Source organism: Ctenopharyngodon idella, chromosome 4 (genome assembly GCF_019924925.1).
Source record: "Ctenopharyngodon idella isolate HZGC_01 chromosome 4, HZGC01, whole genome shotgun sequence".
NCBI lineage: Eukaryota > Metazoa > Chordata > Actinopteri > Cypriniformes > Xenocyprididae > Ctenopharyngodon > Ctenopharyngodon idella.
The window spans coordinates 1460203-1472500 of NC_067223.1; the positions used below are offsets into that span (position 1 = coordinate 1460203).

Genomic DNA, 12298 nt, shown 5'->3' on the forward strand with positions numbered 1-12298 from the left:
TTTATTGAGTATCGACTGGAGACGCTCGGGTGTCGATTAGGAGACGCCCCAGGAACAGGTAACTTAAGTCAGGTGCGTCTTGGAAAATCTACCACAATAAAAAAGCTGAATCCCGCAAAACAGACAGTAATTAGGCTACCCTACGCATATTACATTTATTCTTAAATAGGCCTACTCTGTTTTGTATTTCATAGTATACTCATATACCTTTTGTCGCCATGGTTTTTGAGTGATATTCGTGTAAATAAAGAGAGAAATTATTACGCCATAGTAATCCATGACCATGGCTCTCCTCCTTATGAAGACTGGAATAGCACAGTATGTAAAGGGAGCACGTTTATTGGAGTAGTATTGGAGATGTGTTATTTACTTACATATCCGCAGCTTTATTTATTTATTGAAAGTTTGAGCTCTACAAATATTTTATTTGATATTTTTATACCCAATTTTTGCAGTTGTTTTCCCCTTTTCTTGTTCTGTTTTATTTTCGTATTTATAATTGTTCAATATTTGCATAATGTTTATTTAAAAAGCAAGGCTCCACGAAATAAAAGAAAAAATACAATCAAAGAAAATGGCTTTACTAATCAAACTGGCGTCGTGACGTGAGTGCGTTTGGCCATTGTCGATGATGTCATTCGTCCGCGACACCACTCTTCTAGCATGTTATGCTAACCGACAGTGCAGAACGAGTGGAGGGTTTATTTTCGTAAAAGGTGTGTATCTAGCTTCAGATATTTGAACAGTTAAAATGCATGAGTGGTTTAAGGTCAGGCAGTAATCATTTAGTATATTTATATAGTACAGTAAGCGTTGCAAGCCGTCTGGAAGTGAATGCTAAATGGATAAATAATACTTGACTCTAAGAACCATCTTTTAGCATTTTTTTGTAACGGGAGTTCTAGCTGCAGGCTATTTTAGATCGTGGTTTTATGTTTAAAATACCTATATAGTATATACGTCTAACTGACAACTTGTGTGATACTTTAGCTTTTGTTACATAGCACACTGATGCTTGCAACACGTTTATATGTATAATCCTGTTTCATGTTTGTGTATTTCAGTGTTTTTGTTTGGGAAGGAGGTAAAATGTCTTTATATGATGATTTGGGGGTCGCAACGAGCGACACTAAAACAGAAGGATGGTCTAAAAACTTTAAACTGCTTCAGTCGCAGCTGAAAGTGAAGAAAGCTGCATTGACACAAGCAAAGGTGGGTCTATGTTTATGCCTGACAATGATAATACAGTCTTTGTATGTCTCTTTCTTATATTTATAACTGAAGAGTGTAAGTGTCAATGTTCCAACTGTCATTTAAAACCTGGAAATATTAGGGAATTTTAAAATTGTGTTTCTATTATTGGTTAGATTTAAAATATTTAATTTGGCTAAAAATGGATCAATGTAAGTAATATCTCTATCATATATTATATATTTATAATAATATAGTATACACATTTTATCCAGTAATCACAAATGACTGGAAAAGTTATGGAAGTTAATTATTGAGACATGGAACGTCAAACAAATGAACCTGGCATCTTTTGCAGACTCAGAGGACGAGACAGTCGAATGTTCTAGCTCCGGTTATTGATCTGAAGAGAGGAAGTGCTGCAGATGACAGACAGATCTCTGATACACCTCCACACATCGCTGCAGGGATGAAGGTAAACAATGTGTATATTACTGTCCGATTATTTTATCTTTAGTTGCTTAATTTTCAAATCACACCCATCAAGCTTTAATTTTGTCAAAAAAACGCAGGAATCCCTTAAAGCTTCTCTTTTGTTGACAACGGCCAGTTGATAAGCACTTCTCATTCCAAGTTTACGAAGGTGGTTGACGCATGTTGCAGAGATGTTCATGTGGAACAACATTTACTGAACACTGAAAACACCGGATCGTGAGCTGCTCGCATGTTAAAGACACAAGGCACAGTGCCGTGCTGCACCCTAAAACATGCAGTTTAATAATAATAATAATAATATTATTATTAAGCCATTCCAAGCCATTCCAAGATTTCTGTTTTATCATGATTAATCATGCAGCCCTACTGGCATCTTTTAGCACATTCAATATGCTTTTAAAATGTTGACATCACAGCATTTGATTTGTTAAAATCACAACCCTTCCTCCCAGTAATATGTTACATTAAAAATGAATGCGGATTTTTCACTAAGTGGTTCATTATACTAAGTTGCTCTTCTTAGAACAGTAAGTTACATACACTGTCTGTGTGTGTCCATTTTAGGACCCGGTGTCAGGTGGGTTTTCATCTGGAGATGTGCTGATTCCATTGGCTGATGAGTATGACCCCATGTTTCCCAACGACTATGAGAAAGTGGTGAAGAGACACAGAGAGGAACGACAAAGACAGAGAGAACAGGAGCGACAGAAGGAGATTGAGGAGAGAGAGAAGTATGCATCCACTAGGGCTGCATGATATTGAAGAAAAATGTGATATGTGATAACTATAAATTAAATAATGCGATTTTTGATATGCTATACAATAATGCTTTAAGTGTGTAAAATAAATTTGAATTACATTTAAATATATTTAAAAAATGAAAATAATATAACCAACATACATGTTTCACATTCTATTTTTTTAAGAAAAGAAAGCATCCCTACAACTTCTGAAAGTGAACAGCAGTGTTTTACTGTAGCGTTACATAAAAAGTAAGTGTCATTTTAATGTCAGTGTAAACCAAGGGTTTCAGGTAGGCGTACATTAGGTTTATTTAAGGACAGAAATTGAATAATTAAATGTAAAATTATGGATTTACAGATACTAGAGGTGTGTAATATATATCATCTACGATAATATTATTATGGTTGGGTTAACAATGTGCAATCTGACATTATCAAGTATGTCTCTCACTTTGCAAAAAACAAACCAAAACACGACTAGAGAGTGCACACACTGCGTGATGTAGCCTTTCCGATTTAGGTTAGACTACTGCACATGTCCATTTAGTAACGCCAGTGTTTCGTTACTAAATGAATCAGTCCATTTGAACAAATCGGTTGAATTAATGACTCAATGATTTGCTCATTAACACTGACTTTCTGCCACCTACTGGCGGTTTTACTTTCATATTTAAAGTATCTTTACAATTTTAAAATAATTTCATATGTCAGTGTTTTATTTTTAAAACATCAAAACATTATATATGCATTTGCAACTGCATTTGTCACCTCTGAGCTGCATTAAACAGTCTGTTCTCATAGAATTAAACAATTATTAAAATGCACACAATTCCAATCAGTTTTGCACGCTCTCACTGCGTGATTTACTCTATTAAAATGCAGTAAAAATGCCCCTGCATTTGTCTTTTAGGCTATATTTATATCATATGATTTAGTTAAGCAATCACACAAAGAGTGACATTTTATTTTTATTTTTAAATGTCAGCACAATTGCAAATGCGATATTGATTTCATACAACAGTTTAATAAACAAAGTGACTTACATTTTAGACACAATATTGACTGTTTTGCTCTATTTCGCCAATGAAAATAGTTCCAAACAAAGCCACAGCAGAACTCTTTTGCGTTTTGAGCAATACACAGCGGCGCCGGTGTTTCGTTACTAAATGAATCAGTCCATTTGAACAAATCGGTTGAATTAATGACTCGATGATTTGCTCATTAACACTGACTTTCTGCCACCTACTGGCAGTTTTAGTTTCATATTTAAAGTATCTTTTCAATTTTAAAATTTCATATGTCAGTGTTTTATTTTTAAAACATCAAAACATTATATATTCATTTGTCACCTCTGAGCTGCATTAAACAGTCTGTTCTCACAGAATTAAACAATTATTAAAATGCACACAATTCCAATCAGTTTTGCAAATCAAGCCAGAAGAGGTTTGTAAAAAACATATATATATATATATATAAAAATGTATTAAGGGTTTAACGATAGCCTCATGTCACGATTCGATACATATCACGATACTGAACTCACGATACGATATTATTGCGATACTTCAAGACATATAGTAAAAGGATAGCAAAAAATGTACTGATGATGAAAATGCTAAATTTGGTATTACATTGGGGGTGGAAATGAATAGGCTTGGACTTGGTGCTGGTAACCCAATGCACAGGACAATGGTGACACCAGAATAAAAATATTCATGATTCTAACGCTAAAACACAGATTTATTTTAGATGAATATGTTTGCATTCTGTCACTGACTAGATATATTTCAATTAATGTAAGCCACTTTTTACTGGTAACAAGACTTTTGGCATTAGCAGGACCCACAAATATTCCCCCATTGCGTTATTACACATTATATTCAACATTATATATATTAGTTTAATGTAGTACTGACACTAAATCTCTGTAAAGTTGAATTTTTTTTTTCTCACAGTAATTTTTTTTTTTTGGTGAACACACTGTCACTATCCACAAAGCAATATTGTATTTTTGTATTGCGATATATTGTGACACTATATATTGTTGCCCCCCTAACATATATATATATATATATATATATATATAAAAATGCCTGATCTGCACAGATCAGTGTTGATTTGTTGCCCATTGTGTTATGACCATTTCGCCCCTGTCTGTTAGAAAACGTAAAGAGAGGCATGAAGGAGGGGGAGCTCCAAGCGGGTTTTCACGTTTCCCGAATCCCGAAGGCGAATCGGATGAAGAGGAGGAGTATGAGAGAGAAAAGAGGAAGAGGAGTGAGTTTCCTTTTGAAACATTTCTTCATCTCCTCCTGTCTTTCTTTTATATCGATTTTGTCATATTTTGACACTTGTGATTAGATTATCCAAGATGTTAATACCATGTTTAAACAAGTGCCCTTAGTATAATCTTCTGTGGTTATAAGATGTTGTTCATATGGCACACAGGTATGGGCGGAGCTGCCATCGCCCCTCCGACATCACTAATGGAGCGAGACTGTAAGTAAATCCCATAGACCTTTTAAGAACCTGTTTTGCCACTTTTGAAATCAATATACACTGATGAGCCAAAACATTACGATTCAATTGAGCATCTGTGGGATGTGCTGGTCCAACAAGTTTGATCCACGGCAGCTCCACCTCGCAACCGACAGGACTTGAAGGATCTGCTGCTAACGTCTTGGTGCCAGATAACACAGGGCACCTTCAGGGCTCTTGTAAGTTCATTGCTCGTTGGGTCGGGGCTCGTTGGGTCGTGGCAGCATTTAGAGGACCAACAGCATATTAGGCATGTGGTCATAATGTTTTGGCTCATCGGTGTATGATTTTGATTTTGCGTGTTGTCAGTTTGTCTCTAATAGGCTGCAGCTTTACACAGTCTTAAATCCATTTGTGGGAAATGTGAGTTAAGTAACAAAACTGTGTTTGTTGACATGACAGCATCATATTCATATGACGAAGATGGTCGCCAGAGGTCGAAAGCTGCAATCCCACCTCCTGTGTTTGATGACTCAGATAGACCACGATCTCCCCCTGGACCAACTAATTCATTCCTGGCCAACATGGGGTAAGAACCCTTCCAAATGACACCTCTACACTCAGAAACAAAGTCATAATGATTTATAGATATGGAATGTTGTTATTGGCCAATGAATGGCTGAACACTCTGGTTCTGAATTTACACCAGAAAGAGATCCACAAAAAAAATTATATTTTAAAACTTTGATTTTCTTTTTTTACATTTATTTTTGTTTTAGGTTAGATCAAGAAATTTTAATTTCCTAAAAAATTGATCCAACGATCTAAATGTTACTAGAAATAAGTAAATGTTCATTTGGATTTAATCCAAATAATTTTTAATGTTTAACAAGGACATTTTTATACAAATATTTGAAATTTAGCTAAAGCATTTAGATTTAACCACAACGATTTGATTTAACCGATAATATTTAATTACAATGATTTTTTCGTTTTTATACAATGGATTTAGATTTCCAAAGAATTTATTTTAAAGAATTTAGATTTAACAAGAAAATTGAAGATTTAACCAAATATTTGAAATTTAGCTAAAGCATTTAGATTTAACCAGAACATTTTGATTTAACCAATAAATAAATCTCATATTTAATTTAAATTATTTTTATGCAATAAATTTAGATTTCCAAAAAATGTATGTTTAAAAAAAAAAAAAAAAAAATCACAAAATATTTTAATTTTAAAGACATTGATTTAACTAAAAATAAATAAACTTAATAACATTTAATGAAGATTATAATATAATAAATGAACATTTAAACAAGTCAGATTTCCAAAGAATGTATTATAAAGAATTTAGATTTAACAAGAAAAGTTTAGATTTAACCAAGTATTTTTAAATATAACTAAAGGGTTTAGATTTAACCAGAACATTTTGATTTAAATAATAATAATAATAATAATAATAATCATGAATAAATCTTGTAATATTTAATATAAATGAAGATTTAAACAATGAATTTAGATTTCCAAATAATTTAAAGAATTTAATTTAAATCTAGAATTTAAAGACTATTACCTGTCTGTGTGTTTTTCAGTGGTACTGTGGCTCATAAAATCATGCAGAAGTATGGTTTCCGGGAAGGACAAGGCTTGGGAAAACATGAGCAGGGGTTAAGCACAGCACTCTCAGTGGAGAAAACCAGCAAGCGGGGGGGCAAGATTATTATTGGAGACTCCACGGAAAAGAGTAAGATCACATATACACACACCAACTCACGGCAACCATTTACAATCTCACACATCACAGATTCAAAACAAAGATTCTTTGTTTCTTTTTGTTATTTCAAGTATCATGTTTGTTTTCAATTCCATGTTTTGTCATTTGCGCAACCATGTACCCACTGTGTGAGTGTATCATTTGGCTCATTCACATTTGTGTCTGTGTGTGCGTGTGTGTTTCAGCATCAGCATCCAGTCAGAATGTGGCTGATCCACATGGCTCTAATTCAGGTTTGACTTTATTTTATTTCCTGTTTCCCATATCATTCCCTTACAACCGGGGCTTGACATTAACACCCGCCAAATGTGGGTGGATTTCAGCAGTGGCGTGTAACACATTCCCTCCTACTAGCCACTTTGACGGGTTGAATTTTATATACAAACCCGATTCCAAAAAAGTTGGGACACTGTACAAATTGTGAATAAAAAGGAATGCAATAATTTACAAATCTCATAAAATTATATTTTATTTACAATAGAATATAGATAACATATCAAATGTTGAAAGTGAGACATTTTGAAATGCCATGCCAAATATTGGCTCATTTTGGATTTCATGAGAGCTACACATTCCAAAAAAGTTGGGACAGGTAGCAATAAGAGGCCGGGAAAGTTAAATGTACATATAAGGAACAGCTGGAGGACCAATTTGCAACTTATTAGGTCAATTGGCAACATGATTGGGTATAAAAAGAGCCTCTCAGAGTGGCAGTGTCTCTCAGAAGCCAAGATGGGCAGAGGATCACCAATTCCCCCAATGCTGCGGCAAAAAATAGTGGAGCAATATCAGAAAGGAGTTTCTCAGAGAAAAATTGAAGAGTTTGAAGTTATCATCATCTGCAGTGCATAATATCATCCAAAGATTCAGAGAATCTGGAACAATCTCTGTGCGTAAGGGCCAAAGCCGGAAAACCATACTGGATGCCTGTGATACATACTGTATGTGATGCATTGCCGTCTAAGGGTCTTAGATGGCACTGCATCACATACAGGAATGCTACTGTAATGGAAATCACAACATGTGCTCAGGAATACTTCCAGAAAACATTGTCGGTGAACACCATCCACCGTGCCATTCGCCGTTGCCGGCTAAAACTATAGGTCAAAAAAGAAGCCACAGCTAAACATGATCCAGAAGCGCAGGCGTTTTCTCTGGGCCAAGGCTCATTTAAAATGGACTGTGGCAAAGTGGAAAACTGTTCTGTGGTCAGACGAATCAAAATTTGAAGTTCTTTTTGGAAAACTGGGACGCCATGTCATCCGGACTAAAGAGGACAAGGACAACCCAAGATGTTATCAGCGCTCAGTTCAGAAGCCTGCATCTCTGATGGTATGGGGTTGCATGAGTGCGTGTGGCATAGGCAGCTTACACATCTGGAAAGGCACCATCAATGCTGAAAGGTATATCCAAGTTCTAGAACAACATATGCTCCCATCCAGACGTGGTCTCTTTCAGGGAAGACCTTGCATTTTCCAACATGACAATGCCAGACCACATACTGCATCAATTACAACATCATGGCTGCATAGAAGGATCCGGGTACTGAAATGGCCAGCCTGCAGTCCAGATCTTTCACCCATAGAAAACATTTGGCGCATCATAAAGAGGAAGATGCGACAAAGAAGACCTAAGACAGTTGAGCAGCTAGAAGCCTGTATTAGACAAGAATGGGACAACGTTCCTGTTCCTAAACTTGAGCAACTTGTCTCCTCAGTCCCCAGACGTTTGCAGACTGTTATAAAAAGAAGAGGGGATGCCACACAGTGGTAAACATGGCCTTGTCCCAACTTTTTTGAGATGTGTTGATGCCATGAAATTTAAAATCAACTTATTTTTTCCCTTAAAATGATACATTTTCTCAGTTTAAACATTTGATGTCATCTATGTTGTATTCTGAATAAAATATTGAAATTTGAAACTTCCACATCATTGCATTCCTTTTTTATTCACAATTTGTACAGTGTCCAACTTTTTTGGAATCAGGTTTGTATAATATATACATTTTTCAATTGTAGTCTTTTAAAAAGGCATCTGAAATAATAAACTAAGTGCAATGTAGTGTTGGCAAAAATATAGATTTTTCAATACATATCGACACTTAAATATCTGAAACACTTTCAGTACTAATTTTCTGCAGAATAGATAGCAGCTACGCTTTCTTGCTCGCTCATCTCTTCGACAGCGAGTTGACACACAAACCCGCTTCCCCTCAACTCACTCATTTCATTTGCTCCGGATGACTATTGTTGGTGTTACAGGGTTTGAATTTCGGCATTGTATTGCACATAAATTTACTCATTCCTGCAGATTATGCTCACACCCAAAGTGCGCGCCTCTCAGTACTAAATTGAGTTGTTTTTCGCTGCTTATTGTGCTTAAACAGCCAAATACAAACAAAATAATGTCAAAATGCCGGTCTTGAGAGTATTCCCCTAAACACAGTCAGTTAAGTGAAGTGAAGAAAACGCACATGTAACAGTAAAGTGGATCCGTGCATCAGGTCTTAAAGTGACAGCAGCCTATTTTTCCCATGGTATCGATGTCAAAATTGTGGCCAGTGAAAATGCTAAGTGGCTAGTAACTTTGGAAAACCACTAGCTACAGTGGCTGGTAAGCAAAAAGCTAAATGTCAAGCCCTGCCTACAACATTTATTTGTTTGTGTCTGTATGTGTCTTGATAACCCACATTAACACATCTGTGCTCTATTAGGCATTAGGAACCAGAAATTGTGCCCGTCATGTTTACGTAAACAATGGCAACAGTAACTTCCCTAACAGATGTAATAATAAACCTGCCATTACCACCAGATGCCCTTTCAGAGAGTATCTGTTCAGGATTTTTATGTATTTCTATCTCTCTTTTTTTAATCAATGGAACCGTCTTTTTAACCAACCAGCCATTAAGTTCATGTTTAAAGCAAGATGTAAAAATCTGGTTAAAATGAACAAGACTTGCTTTTCACTACATGAACACAAAGGAAGAATCATATTTAATCATTCTCATTTATATGCACTAGTATTACAATACATAGTCATAAACAGCAATGTTTACATGCATATACAGTACCATTCATATATATATATTTTTTTAAATAAATTATTACTGTTTTTAGCAAGGATGCATTAAAATGATCAAGAGTGTTTTATAATGTTATAAGATTTCCATTTCAAATAAATGCTGTTCTTTTGAGCTTTATTCATCATGGTGTGGCAGGGTGTCTGTAGGTCTTAAAAAGGTTTTAAAAAATCTTCCTCAAAGGATCCTTCCTTCCTCAAATTCCATAAGTTCATAAAGTTCATAATGTTGCATGCACTGCAAAAAAAAAAAAATGTTCGTCACAGTTACTTAACTGTTTTGTCTCCGTATTTACTTGAGATAGAACATAAAGGTATGAAGTCTTGTTTTCTGAGAAATTGAAGAAAATTCAGTGACTTTCTGTCAGTGGGCTATGAAAACTTGTTTTTTTTCTTTGAAGTAAGTTGTTTTTTTCCTGAGCCCGTTGGTAGATATGTGTTCTGGTTTTAATCATAAACTCACGTCATGTTGATCAGTTTCACAGAAAACAAGACTTCTTATCTTACATCACTTTGCTTCTTGAGTATCTTGATTTAAAGGATTAGTTCACTTTGAAATAAAAATTCCCCCAAGCTTTACTCACCCTCAAGCCATCCTAGATGTATATGACTTTCTTCTTTCTGATGAACACGATCTGAGTTATATTAATAAATATCCTGAGGGGTCCAAGCTTTATAATGGTAGTAAATGGGACCAACGAGTATGAAGCTCAAGAAAGTACATCCATCCATCATAAACGTACTCCACACGGCTCCGGGGGGTTAATAAAGGCCTTCTGAAGCGAAGCGATGCGTTTGTGTAAGAAAAATTTCCATATTTAACAAGTTACAAAGTAAAATATCTAGCTTCCGCCAGACCGCCTTCCGTATTCAATTTACAAAGAAAGTGTAACGCCTCTCGCAGTTTAAAACGCTTACGCTCCGTCCTACGCCTTCCATATTTAACTTACAGAAAAAGTGTAACTGCCACAACGTTATTTACGCTTTCTTCGTAATCTAAACTTTGAATATGGAAGGCGGTCTGGCGTAAGCTAGATATTGTATTTATTTATTTTATATTTACCTTCATGAAACCTGCAGAAATCTTGGAGTAGAAAGTTCAAAATAAATTATAACAAATGTGTATAATGAGATAATAATAATAAAAAGAATTGTTATAGTGATTAAAAAATTTATAAGATAATTATAAGAAATGTTTCTTGAGCAACAAATCAGCATATTAGAATGATTTCTGAAGGGCCATGTGACACTGAAGGCTGGAGTAATGATGCTGAAAATTCAGCTTTATTATCACAGGAATAAATTACATTTTAAAATATATTAAAATAGAAAACACTTCATTTAAATTCTAATAATATTTCACAATATTACAATTTTTTTTTTTACTGTATTTTTAAATAAGCTTGGTGAGCAGAAGAGACTTCTTTCAAAAACATTAGAAAGTTTTACAATGCCAAACTTTTGAACAGTAGTGTGTATATTTAGTTTTAATACTTTTCATATTAAAATACTTTTAATATTTTTGTTTTAATGCATGGGAAATGCCACACGTGAACACGAGTGATAACAGACAAGTCATTGTATCAGAGTTTTGAATTAATTCATTAATTTAATAATTCATTGACATTCATTATATTACTGTTATCAGCATTAAAAAAAGATTTTCTATTAAATGAAGCAGTATGTTTTGATATAAATGTAAATTGAAATATATCTGTTTTATAGCGGATGCCTCAAAGAAAAACGAGACCAACCCTCTTACAGAGATTCTCAAATGTCCAACAAAGGTGGTGTTGCTGCGGGTAAGCTGTGTGTCAATCATCCTAAATTAAATAGAACTTCATAAATGTCTGCTTTAGAAAGCTGATAGAGACTCTTCAAGTGAAACACATGAGAGATTAAAATGCCAATTGATTTCAACAGAGTTTGCTGTTGGCATGTTGCTAAGCTTATAACACAATAGTCTAATAAGAATAATACTGCATAACAAAATAATTTTAATACAAGACCTTTTATTTATTATTTTTTTTGAGACACTTTATTATTGAATGAAATGTAAGTGTTTGTAATCATATTTTAGGCCCTGTTTACCTGGTATTAAGATGCGTTTGGGCGATCTGATCACAAGTGGACAATGCTAAATGCAGGTGTAAATGTTTTGAGCTTGTTCACTTTAGACCACTTCCAGAGGTAGTCAAACGCATTCGTGGGGTAAACACTCATGTGGTCGAATGTGTTCGAACAGCCACTAAAGACCGCCTACTCTGACACAATAAACATTATGGGAGGCGCGCAAAACAGAAGGGATTTAAACTTTGCCGGCTGAGACCATAAGTTTGGGTTGAAGATGAAAAATGTACTAAGCACAATGTTCTCTAAACATTTCTTTTTTTTCTAACATGCACTTACCACGTTCAGCACGGTCTCGTGGCTGTCAGAGCAGAAACGAAAGCTGATGCTCTCTGTATGTTTTCCCGTCATCTCCAATTGTGTTCATATATGCAAACTGCACGCAGTTATTTCGCTTATTAGATCG

General features: G+C 34.9%; 1 protein-coding gene across 4 annotated transcripts in view; it reads left to right on the forward strand.

The window, feature by feature from the left end:
- Positions 1-590: 590 nt before the first annotated feature.
- Positions 591-12298, forward strand: part of rbm17 (RNA binding motif protein 17) — a 21797-nt gene continuing 10089 nt past the window's right edge. The window contains exons 1-11 of one of the 4 annotated variants that reach the window (XM_051892372.1): positions 591-716; positions 1065-1212; positions 1550-1666; positions 2251-2417; positions 2613-2678; positions 4591-4706; positions 4878-4928; positions 5370-5496; positions 6503-6654; positions 6870-6917; positions 11488-11564. In XM_051892372.1, coding sequence (XP_051748332.1) covers positions 1090-1212; positions 1550-1666; positions 2251-2417; positions 2613-2678; positions 4591-4706; positions 4878-4928; positions 5370-5496; positions 6503-6654; positions 6870-6917; positions 11488-11564 — 1044 coding nt within the window. In that variant the 5' untranslated portion in view covers positions 591-716; positions 1065-1089. The remainder of the gene's footprint in view (positions 717-1064; positions 1213-1549; positions 1667-2250; positions 2418-2612; positions 2679-4590; positions 4707-4877; positions 4929-5369; positions 5497-6502; positions 6655-6869; positions 6918-11487; positions 11565-12298) is intronic. The other 3 variants (XM_051892374.1, XM_051892375.1, XM_051892376.1) reach the window with 3 other exon arrangements.